Below are 12872 nucleotides of genomic sequence, written 5' to 3' on the forward strand. Positions count from 1 at the left end.
AAATAAATTGCTGTTCTAAGGAACAGTGGGCTGGGGAAGCCTAGGAGAGTGTTGGTGCACATGAAGCAAAGGTGGGAAGACAAAGGAAGAGGAGTTTTAATTATAACACAGTGACAAGAGACAAAGAAGAAAGCAAAGAAACTAATGTTTGCTAAACTCTGCTATGTGCTGACTAACATGCTAGGCTCTTTCATGTACTACCTCGTTTAATCCACACAATCCTTTGAGATATTGACTATTATCCTGAAACATAAAGGATGATGCTTAAAGATGTTAAGAAACCCATGTGAGGTAACACAGCTAAAGAAGTGGAGCACATCTTCCATGCTAAGGTTCTCCAGCTCTGTTAACCTTTGCTACATTGCAAACCACCCCAAGAGTTAGTGGCTTAAAACAAATGCACTATTGCTCATGAGTCTGCAAGTTGATTGAGCAGTTTCTCTGCTGATTTCACCTAAGTTAGCTCATGTGACTGCTTCAAGTTGGAGGATCGGCTGAGTCACAAGTGAATAGTGCTGGTCAGGGGCAGGGGCACCTGATTCTCTTCATGTGGATGCTCATCCTCCAGTTGGTTAGACCACCCTCCTTATACAGTGGTCTCAGATTAGTGCTCCTTATTGGTGATCTTGGATTAGGGCTTCATAAAGGTTGTCCTGAGAAGTAGCACAATGTCATTTCTGTCACACAGTTTGGTCAAAGCAGGTCATGAGGCTATTCAAGATTCAAAGGAGAAAATCACCTTGTCTTTTTTGTGATGTGAGTGACAACACTGAATTACCAAGGGGTATGTGAGATAGAAGAAGAGTCATTTAAAATCATTTAAAAATGGGTCCAGTATAGGCTTTAAGTTCCATGCCTCTTACTACCAAAACTTTAATAAAAATTCCCAATTCCCTCAACTGTTCTCTTTTAAAAAGTATAAATTTATAAAAATCCCTTAATAAAATGACTACTTTGTATGCCCTAGAATAAAAGTGACAAATATAGGGTTCTCATCCTAGTTTGAACACTGAGGGATATTATAAGGTTTTTTGTTTTTAAATGGGTTTTAATTTCTTCATCTGTGAAATGAGCGTTTGGTCTGTTTTCTCTCTAAGGGCTCATGCAACTCTATAAATTGTAGAATAGTGGCCTATTTTTAGAGCAATATGAACTGGCCCTCTGGGGGATGGGCAGGATGGAGATGAGAGAAGGCTAGAAATGAGATGGCTTCTATTTTGCAACATACTCTTTCATTACTGTGGACACAGAACTTGGGAGACAGTGAGGAAAGGAAACTCTTTCCCACGGTGGTTGCAATCCTACATGATCCGGGTGCTTCTCTGACCATTTTCATTTCTTATGTGCTAAGCCAGCATGGGTCGATCATCCCACATTATGCCAAAATTGAAGTATGAGCCCTCACTCTAAGGGCCTTTAGACCCAGTTAGACAAAACAATTCCCATGCAACACACACTCACACCAGCTAAGCAGACAGCACAGGTGAAAAGGCTCCTGAGCCAGTACCTTCCTGAGGGAAATGCTTAGCTGGGAGCTCTCTCAGAAAGATATTGTTGCTTAGTCTATGGAAGATCAGGTTCCCAAGGAGAGAACTAATGTTTAATTTAGCACAAAGACAGCTCAGAATCTCTCTCTGGGGGACTGAGCTGACAAACAGATCCCCATGCAAAGAATCTAAGTGAGAAAAAGAAGCTCTCTTTGGTGCAATGGTTACATGACTTGGACCCAAACTTGACTAAGCCTCTATCTGTTTTTTCTGTCAAGAGGACTGCAGCTCTTTCCTGTTTACTCTTACTTCTGCACTTTGCACTTTTTCAACACTTCTGTAGAACAATCAAATGGGATAATACTAGCACATACTTTTTGCTGTCTGAAATTACAGGGTGTTGTGTGTGGCAATCAAATATGTACGCCTTAGCCGGTTTAGCAAGTATCCGTCCACTTAGGTGAACATCTAAAACAAAAATAAACTCGATATCTCAGCTGCTTACCCAAAGAAAGTTTTTATTTTCATATAATTTAGACGCCTGAGACCTCCAGAAATGAGCAGTTCATACTTAAGTATGGCAGTTGTCATTCCAAAGACACATTGTAGAGTACATACTGCATTCAATTAAACTACTCTTCGAATCCTGGTCACCAGGACTTTAAGAGATTACACTGCATATCCTGGTAGCTATTAACAGACTTAACTAAGAAAAAAAAATTAAAGTCATGTAATTAACTTTCTGTTCAAATCCATCAGAACTACCTAAAAAGAATTCTATTGTAGAATGAGGAGTCAAAGTAATGGACTTCATGTGGGCAAGAGTTATCAGTATGCTGGATAGGATCCTCTAATATAACTCAGTCACATTTCTGACAAAAAAAGAGAATTTAGAAAGTGACAATGTTAATAACTCCACATTAACATATGAACCTGCAGGCATGACTCAGGAAACAAGAACACCATTTCAAACAAAACAAACCCAACAGAATTTGATGGCACATTTCCTAAGTATTATTTCCTTGTGAGAAAGGGGGAGGAGATCTAAGTTTAAATGATGGGGAATAAACAACAACAAAAAATTGTATTTTTTGAGGACATTTTTTTGTTCTGAGTTAGTTCCAACAGTCCATCTTTGCCCAAATATTGTCCATCAGAGAACTGGGACTATTCTTATTCTAATCCTGACATTTCTTCACTGGAACATCATGCTTTTGATTAAGAATTATCATCACTAAAACTTGCTTTGAAGCCCTGGCAACATCTTCCTTGTGTTTCTTATGGAAAGTCACACTTAAGGAGGTACTGAGCGAAGAAAAGATTCCAAGCCATAACCCACATCAAGGCACAAAATTTTTAACATGCTCATGGTCAAAGTTGGGAAGAGAGCAAATTTGTGCTGCCTGTGGACTTGCAGATGCAGTTGCCCCTTTCTTGAGTAGCTTTAGCCAGGGATCTAGCTTTCAAAAGTGTGCATTTAAATCTACACAGCAGGGAGCTTCTAATCTTTTGCAGCTATGATCAGATTCACTTAAGAATTATTCATTAATTTAAATTAATAATTTAATTAAATTGATAAATTTGGACTTTCCAGTTGTAATGACTCAAAACTCTGAATGAACAGTTTAAATTTCTCATTTTCCCACTAAGCCCACATTCTGGGTAACTAAGTGGAAACTCAGACCTATTCTAAAAGTACAGGGTCAAGTAGACACTCGAGTTCTAGATTGGGAGTCCTGTGATCCTAGGATTCAGAAACGTATTAACTGGTCCTATTTTTTAGGACACTATTTAGCCCACCCCTGGGAAATGCAAATCTATCCCGGGTGATATCTCCACATTAAACCACTGAGGGAAACTGGATAATGCAGTACCATTTACTAACCTTTTAAAGTAAATATCAAAGAGAAAATCCATGTCCTTCCGTGTAATGTCTGATGTACTTGGAGTTGTGGGCTAGCTGATTCAAGTATGTCATTTCTCACGTAAATAGAGCAGCTAAAATTTATTGAGCCTCTACAAGGTGCCAGGCAAATGACTCATTTAATCAACATCATTAAGAAATTAGTTCTGTTACTACCGTTCCGTTTTACACCTGGGGAAATGAAGCTAGAGAATTGACCGACTTACCCAAGAAGACACTACTATTAAATGGTAGAGCTGACTGAAAACCTGGTCACCCCACTCCAGATGCCAGGCTCTACTTAACTGCCCCACTGCCTTGCCTCCTTCAGCAAGCCAACTTGAACACTTCTATTTCCAACCTGTCCACACCACTTTCAGACCATCAATTCTAAGAGGGCAAAAGGTATTCCTGACACATGGCATGGCAAAGAATAGTCACACATTGATTATTTATTGAATGAATTAATAATTTTCATAAATTCTAAAAAGCACTCATGTTCATAGTCTTGATGTGAGATTCTGAAACCATTAAGACATGTGGAGAACTGTGATGTGTGTCAGTATTGTGAGTTACCCTTTTTACTCAGTAATTTGGTTATAGTAGAGCCCAACCATCTAGACTTCCTTAGGCCTGGGGAGAATACATAAGCTCCTCTCCTCATGTTCCCCACAAGGAAGTGGAACAGCTTTCATTCTCTCACATCTGTTCCTTAGATATGTGTAAGAAAAGGTCAAAGTTGGAAGACAGCCCATTAGCAAAGGGCAGCATCCCAGCAGCATGCCATGAATCAGGGAGCGAAAGAGTTGTTGGTTTTTTTCCTTTGCCATCTATGTCACAGGGTCCCTTCTCTATGTCTAGTAAACAAGGACCAAATGGAGGAAATCTGACTCTCTTTCAATATCTGAATGAGCCTCAGGGCATGTAAAAGATCTGTAACACATCTGTATTAACAGCAAGTAAATAAGTAAGTAAATCTCAAAGACCATCTGGAGTTGTGGCTTCTCATAAATTTCTGTTCATCTTTTTTTTTTTTTTTTTAATGAAAAGACATTTTCCAAGTTGATATGCAAGGAAACTCATTGGTTAGGAAGATCAGTTTACACATCAAGCAAATAAACCTTTATCAGCAGAGCAATTCTTATTTGCACAGAAGGGCCAATAAACCTAAGCAGAGAGGTAGCTGGTTCTGCTTCTTTTAGTTTCTCTTCTGTGTCTAGCTAGTGTGCTTTTGAAACCATCTCCTTTCAGTGCCAAAGGCCATGTCATCCTGTATATAACTCACCATGAATGGGAGAAGTGTGTAAATAGCAAGGCATTAAGCAGCTCTAGGGACTTAAAGGTAGGTAGTACAGAACACTTAGGCAGTGCGCTGTGAGAAGAGGCTGCTGGAGGGGAAATGTAATACACGTCTTCAAGTACATGAAGGATTATTATTGCTCCATAGCTGCTGACTCCTCTGAGCCTTTTGTGCTTCACCATTTACCAGGGCTTCTGATTTGCTCTTGCCATACCCTGAAACCCTCCAGGAAGTGGATCACCTCACCTGTTCCCTTCCTTACTCATACCCAACCACAGCGTCAGCCATGCTTATCACTCTCTGTTTCCCCCAAACCTTAATTTTCACACCTCCTTGCATGCCCACATTCTACACCCCCATTCTACCTTTAGCATTCTCTACATTCTTCCAGGCCCTGCTGGTGTTCTGCATTCTTCTAAAAGCTTTGCCTGGCCTGGGTTGTAATCTCTTTCCTACAACTACTAATAGTAGTAGGTGCTCATGTTTTATGCAGCTACTAAGTATCAAACACTATATTGACTTTGTTAAACAGCATTAACTTTACAGATGCAGATGATGATGTACAAACAGGAACAAAAAATCATTTTTCCAAATTCATGCAGCAAGAAATGTGAAGTAGGGATTGGAACATGGGTTGCTAACTATAAAACCTGTGCTTTAAATTCTTCCATTTAGGGCTGAGGTTGTGGCTCACCAGTAAAGCACTCACCTAGCATGTGCAAAACCCTGGGTTTGATCCTCAGTACCACATAAAAATAAATAAACAAAATAAGTTTTTCCATTTACTTTATCACTAAGCCTTAAGTGTCCTTATTTATAAAATAGAACAAATGTTGCCTACTCACCTGGTTTTTGCATGCACAACGTAAAGTGTGGAAAAAGGTGACCTGTATATTCTAGAACTAAATAAGCATTTGTTCCTCTCTTCCTCTGTCTTTCTATATCAGTTTGGTCTGTTCTACCTAGTTTGCACATCTGGTATTCCTTTGTTAAGGTGGTCTTGATTTCTCCACTGGACTTACAGTAAGCAGGGACTGTCTTTATCTGTATTTCCCATCAAGCAGGGACTGTCTTTTTCTGTATTTCCCATCATTCTTCCATAGAGCCTTCTGGAGTGTGAGGAAAATTAGCATGAAGAAGCAGAAGGAAAATTTAGAGTTGTTTTCATTAAACATGGCCCTGCCTATGAACATGAATGTATGTGAAGGACTGGATTAAAGGACAAGGAAGTAATAGAATCCACTGAGAAAGGGTTATCTGCCAGCATAGCAGAAGTGGGTGATTTTTTGTTTTTGTTTTTTTCAGATTTCCTCTTAGGCTTTTTGAGATTAAATAACAGTGCTAAGAACAAACATGAACAAAAATGAAAACAAAAACTGGATAATGGCCACTCTCTTAGTAATATTTAATTGTTATGTATAAGACCATTTGAAAACTTATGCATGTTTCAACATCTTGGTATTTAAAAATGATTTTAGGAATAGGGAAGCTGAAATTTGATGAACATCACTTAGCAATGACATTATTTCAAAGAAAGCAGATGACTTCTATAAACAAATATTGATCTAAACAAGCAAAGACATCTTGGTTTACAGGACATTGCCTTGCTGTCGGAGCAAGCTTTCTGTCAATTTTTGATAAAGCATGGTACCAACTTCTCTCCACTTGAACTCTGTGCCTTTGTGAGATCTTATATTTACTTGACAGAAGTGGTGAGGTCCTGAATACATAAGAACTCTCCCTTTATTACTTTGTTCTGGAAAACAGAACAAAAATAGGTCAAGAAATGATGGCTGCATATATAAATAATGTAAACACTCCTATCACTGTCCTGGGCAGGACATTTATCATGCACACAGCCACAGACACCCAGATCTGGCCCCCAACTTACAGCTCTCAAATTTTGAGTTGTCAATTGGAAACTTGATTATTATCAGTTTAAAACAACCAGGGAACTCTGGCAATGATTTAACTTGTTTGACTTTCTTAAGCTAACAATTAACGTTTTAGACTATTGTTGACAAAATATTTAACTTTCCCATGCCATTTGTGTAAGTGACTTTTCTAATATTTCTGGGAGCTCTGGGGGCTACACTTTTCCTAAACTTCTCAGGCCCATGCAGGGGCCTGTGAAGTACATGCATTAAAAAATGCCCCAAAATTTCACAGTATCACACATTAGAAGTGGAATTTCCTGGGACTTCAAGAACACTTAAGTAAACTGATATCTCAGTTTTAACTTGATAGCACTAAATTTGGAATACCGATCCCTCTACAATAAAAGTTATTTCACCACTTAAAACAGACAACTGAGAGCTGAGATACTTTTAAACCCTGAAAAAACTGGTATTATTATTCATCGTTCAGTAGTTTATTAGTAGTAATATTAGTGAAGATGTCTTGCATTTTTGTAGGGCAGTTATTTTTTCTCAAGCTCATTCAGAAACATATCTTCATTTGCTTCTCTCAACAAGCTAGAGCAGTATTCTAGTTCTCTCTGTTTTACAGATGACTGCTAAGTGACTTGTCCTAGGTTACCCAGCTGGTTAGGGAATCAAGCAGACACAAATTCAAGAGCCACAGGTCCCTTGTTTGATCTGCTTTCTTTCCCCCACACCACATTAGAGAAAAGATAATCTCTGAAGCCAAAGACGACTTAGAACCACTTATCTACCCATCCTAGCAACACAATCTATACAATAGAAAAAGAGCTTGTCTCAGGAAAAAGGGAAAGATTAATAATGTACCATGGAAGTGCTAACCTTACTGTTCCATGGACCAGCAATTATTCAGTTTCACAGTTCATTCAAAGATTCAAACATACTTCACTAGAAAATGATTTAGTGCTGAAAGCCTCCTCCAAGTGGTTAGAAATACAGATTTGCTCAAAGCCCTACAATACCAGCTCTCTAAAAGGCCCTTTTCCTGTAGTCTCTGCAGCAGTGGGGCTTCCCCTGAACATGTACTTGAGCTAAATGAAGAAACTGGCTGAGTAAGGGCTGCAGAATTAGGCTTTCAATGTGGACAGAATTAGAACTGACTTAGAGGTTATTCTTACGTTATTCTCGAAACTTAGGCTATTGAAAAGATTCAGAAATTAAATATTCTCCGCAGTAGAACACACCTCAAAGTCAACACTATCCCACTGAACAAAACTAATCCTTTCACCTTCATTCAGCAAACATTATTCACTATATACAAGGCATTGTACTAGAAGGTATGTGGGATACAGAGCTTTCATCTGAGGACATAGCACTTATTTGATTTTAGATGATCAATATTCTCTCCTTTTCTCCAAAGGACATTTATGGCCACTTAAAGCATACAAATTCACTATTAAAGTGATACATTCAGCACACCCAGATCACATAAATCTGGTTATGGACACAGTCGCAATAAAATTAAGAAAGAATTCTGACACTCATTCTGGGCAAAGACCTTTAGATTAACAGTGTCTTTGAAAATAAGAGAAGCCTGCTTGAAGTGAGACCTGCTGGTGTAATGGGCCTGGTGAATCACTCCCTAATGCCCAGGCCTCCTGTCAGACACAATGTTATCAGGTTAATACAGCACTTGCATCACCATCTCCGAGTACCAGGCTGAGTAATAAAGTGCCAAATTTAGAAGCTATAATGGAGAGGGAATTTCCAATAACCAAAAGGGGAGCTGTGGATCAACCTTTGCAATTCCACAGTTTCAATGAAGAACACCATTTTGAAATAAGTCGCTCTTTTCCTTTCTAACTTAATGTCAAACCTCCCACATCATCACTACACTTGGAAAGGGAACCACTCCAAGGGAATGAATATATTAGGAGATGGTTGGAGGGCAGAGGAGAGAGCAGAGGTGGCAAAACAAACACCTTTGGCTTCTGCAGGCTTAGCTCTTTAGTGGAGAAAGGCCAGATGTTATTTCCTCACTTCTCTGCCAACATGGATATTGCTATTGTAAAGCTACAATAACCACTGAAATTGGTTTCATTTCACATCCCAAAGCACTCAAGAAAAAGAGACGGCCTCATCTTACTTCCAAGTTGGACAAAAGCAAAAAACAAACAAACAAAACAACCCAAACCCAAAGCACCCAAGGCTATGAGCAGACGTGCCAGGTTCCTTACAGAGGCATGTATGTGAAGGCCCTGAGGAAAAGCCCCTGTGGCCCTTTTGTAGCTCCTCTTGTCTTGACATCCAGGACAGATCAGCTTTCCCCTTTCAGGGCTGGCCTGGATGCCTTGCTGTCAGTATCATCCCAGAAACACTTACCAGGAGACTGTGAAGCACACAAAGCTGTATTATTGGGAGACTTGCAGACAGATTATAAATTTACTGGGGACAATCAAGGCATTTAGTTACTTTTGGCTGCAGATGCTGGTGACACACACATACATACAAACTTCATTCTTCTTGCCATTCGCGCAATTCTTTGCCTTCCTCCTTCACCCTAGCATCTCTCTTTCACAAAACAAACTCCCACTGCTCTGCTGGGGAATTCCAAGGAGAAGTGGCAATGGAGCAGGTGGTAGAGAAAGGAAATCAGGACTTGAAGCTCCAACAGAACCTCACAAGCTAACTGCATTCAGGGATAAAACAGTAAACACTGGGCAGTTTCACTATAGGTAGCTATTTTTCCATCTGAAGCTGGTGTCGAAGAGTTGTACTTTTGGTTATCCCAAGTAAAATATATGTATGGAGGGGGAGAAGAGCATCACGGCTCCCAGATCCAGGAAATCTCTCCATCACAGACTTAGGGCAGGGATAAGGGGGAACCGAAAAGAAATACCCCGGGGCCCTGGCTGGAGGATGTCCAGTCCCCACAGCTTATTTTCCAGTTCCTCAGGAGGAGACATTGACACAGTACCATCAGGTTCCATGGGCTTTCTGAGTACTTTTGGGCTAACAAGGCCATTTCCTATTTCTGCTTTACACCCAAGCTGGCTTAGGGAAACTAAAGCTGTGCCATGAGCAGACACAGAACTTCAGGAGCCCCATGAAATTCAGAGGGGAAGCTCGCAGGGCTGCAGGGCAGCATAGGATATATCACCTTCTATCCAATTGCTACTGGCCCAGCAACACTAGGGGAAGGGAGCATATCTCAGGCAGGCAGTCACCTGACCAGGACTGGGACCAAAAATCAATGATTCAAGGGATCCTCCCTCTGGGTGGGGTGTGTCTGTGCCTGTGAGGAAGCACTTGCAGTCAGAAACTTAATCAGAACTTCTGGGTTTGATATGCAGTCACAAGGAGTGGGTAAAGAGAAGGCACTTCCCAGAATGAAGTGCACTTCCTTCCCACTTCCTTGAATGCTCTGAGATAGCACTGCTTGATCAGAGTGTCTAGAAAAGAAGCTAGGTGGGAAGTGGGATGGGGTCCACAGGAAATCAGGGAGTAGGCCTTCTAAGAACATCCTTCACTAGTCTATCTTTGGAATATATTCCCCATTTTTTAACTTTTTTGAATGAGTAGACACTCAGAGAACTTGTTCTGTATTACAAGTGCTATTTATGTTCTCTTCACCCAAAAGAAGGGATACTTCAAAGGAAGGAGGGGAAACCAGGCAAGAAGGCAAAGGCTTTGATAAAGGTCAGTTGAGCTGATAAATGCCTCCAGGCTGAAGAATGGCTTGTTGGGCCTAATTAGAACTGGCTAGCCAAAGCAGGATGAGCTTTGACACAGGGCCTTCCTCCGCTGCAGCCTTTCTTTTAAAAGTCCTGAACCCCAGAGAGCCTCTGGAGAAGTAGGACTTCTTATCAGTTAAGGAATATTCTACAGGTGGTGGAAAATTCATGCATGAGCATTGGTGGGATTTGATGAGCAAGAGTACAAAAGCACACAGACAACACACTCAGTGGCCTTTGAGGTCATCAGTGACATCTTGGCCTTCTTTACTGCCATCCATTCTGCACTAGGCCAAGGCAACCTCTACCTTCACAAAAGGTCACATGACCACAGCCAGAAGCATGAGAAAACCAGGTGCCTTACCGCAATCAGGGCTGAGTTCCTCTGGTCCCCTGGGGTTGAAGCTGGTGGCTGCTGCTCTCCATTTATCCTACCACCGCCACCATTATTGCTACTGTTCAACAGATGCTGCTGGTGGTGATGGTGATAGTCTGGTGGGGGCGGTGGGGCTGCTGTTGCTGCTGCTTGGGAAGCCGTAGGAGGGGCAGCAGGGGGCGGTGGAGGGGCTGAAGTGGTGGCAGCGGTGGCATTGGCCTTGGTGTGTTTGCCAGCCTTCCTTGCTCCCTGGCCATGCTGTACAAGGCTCAAGAGCTGCAAGGTGCTCTCCCTTTCACGGTCTGAGCTCTCGGCCCTACCACGTTCATAGCGTCCTTCACAGCTCAGGTGGTGCTGGCGGCAGACAGCAATCCGAGCCCGCAGGCGCTCCACGATAGCACTGTGCACCCTGGGGGTGACTGAGCCCCCTCCTAGGAGCCCCGCCCCAGAAGGCCCCCCTAGCCCTCCTGCGGGGGCCTGCGGGGGCGCTGTGTCCCCCATCTTATTGGACACAATGATTGCTGCCTGGGATGATGAGGTGTAAAGAGGCTACTGTGTTGTCTATTGCAGGCAAATCTGTGTTTGACAATGTGAACTCAGTGTTCAGGGCCACATGAATAGAAGAGGTCTTCAGAGGTGGGGGGAGCAGTAGAGAAGGTGTGGGGGAGGGGAGTTAGTAAAAAGAGGGTGGGGAGAAAAGAATGGAGACCAACTGGAGAGGATAAGTTGGAAACAAACCCTGATCAACTTACTCTAATTGCATTTGACAGCTCTGGAGAAGTTGGATAGAGTTGGTGAATTCCCCCCCACACACCTCAAGAAGCTGACAAGAGCCACTATGTACTTTGTAAGCACAAAATCTGGGGGTTAGTTCAAGAATTCAGGGATTGTCAAGCAAGAGACAGAAACACACAGAAAAAGGAATTGAGAGAGGTATTAATAGAGAGCTGGACTCCCCGCACCTAGTTGTTTCAGAAAATTATGGAGATGTATCTGCAGAGAAATACATTTCTACCATGGTGTATGTAACTGGCAGGCAGCCTTTACTTTTTCTCAGGTTAAAAAAACACACACACACACACACACACACACACACCAAAAACAAAACAAAACAAACAAACAAACAAAAAACAACAACAGTGCTGTTTCAGAACGTTTTGAAGTCAATGTTCAAAATGTGCAAAAATCAAGGGCAACTGTCTTGATTTTTTCCTCTTTCCCTTTGCTCCAATGTTATCTCCTCCTTGGGGTGCTGTAGGATGTTGTCTTCTCCCAAAAGGAGACAGCTTTTCAATCGTTAACAATGTCAGTAATTGGACTTTGGGACCATGCTTTTTTCTTCTGCTAATCCAATCACCGGCAAAATCCTCATTCCCTCTAAGGTTTCCTAGCCTTAAATGAAAGCAATCTGAAGTGGCTAGCCACTGAGAGAGATCCTTCGACACATATTTTCTTTCCCGCTTACGGTTCTATTCCTCACCCCGGCTCTATTCTCATACAGTATCAAGAGACACAAACTCTTCCGAGAGTAATTTACAAACGATGGTCAAACTTACAAACTTCCAGCAAATTGCACCGAGTCATGTCCAGCCACTTTTCTGTCCACTTTTGTACATTCCATCCCCGGCCAGTGGATCTGAGGGTCTGGACTCGCAATAAGCAATGTGGTTCTATCTCTTGTATTGCTCCGCTTTATAGATGGAAAAAAAAAAAAGTAGCTTGTATTTTCCTTTCTCTTTCTCGTCTGTTGTTAGCCGCTTGCTGACACTGGCTCCCGCCCGGAGTCACGGCGATACACAGGCGATACACAGGCTTTCATTGTGCTCCGATAGGAGAGGGAGAGAAAGAGAGAGAGTGAGACAGAGAGGGAGAAAGAGAGAGCCAGCAAGCCGCGGGGTGGGGGGGCTGGGGGGGGGGAGGGCGGGAGAGCTCGCTCGAGGCTCCCTGGTGGAAGGCTGGTGCCACTACTCAAGTGAGTAATCGCAGCCAGGCACCGGGGAAAGGGGAACGCAGAGGGCCTCCCAGTGGCTGAAGAGGTAAATCCCAAAGCTGCGCATCTCAACAGACTTCGCTCAGCCCAGCCTCAGACTTGGTGATGCGGGGAAGACTGGGGAAATTCCCCAACCCCTATGCAACTATTTCACTCTCTCTAAATGTTTAAGAAATTCCCGGCCAGGGAATGTATTTTCCCT

At 42.2% G+C, this 12872-nt stretch overlaps 1 protein-coding gene across 1 annotated transcript in view; it reads right to left on the bottom strand.

Annotated features, from left to right (window-relative positions):
• The window catches only part of Maml2 (mastermind like transcriptional coactivator 2), a 325932-nt gene extending 313372 nt beyond the window's left edge, over window positions 1-12560 (bottom strand). Inside the window, exon 1 of the mRNA XM_071616641.1 lies at window positions 10669-12560. Coding sequence (XP_071472742.1) covers window positions 10669-11181 — 513 coding nt within the window. The 5' untranslated portion in view covers window positions 11182-12560. The remainder of the gene's footprint in view (window positions 1-10668) is intronic.
• Window positions 12561-12872: the final 312 nt, after the last annotated feature.

The sequence above is a fragment of the Marmota flaviventris genome, chromosome 9 (assembly GCF_047511675.1).
Source record: "Marmota flaviventris isolate mMarFla1 chromosome 9, mMarFla1.hap1, whole genome shotgun sequence".
Taxonomy (NCBI): Eukaryota; Metazoa; Chordata; class Mammalia; order Rodentia; family Sciuridae; genus Marmota; species Marmota flaviventris.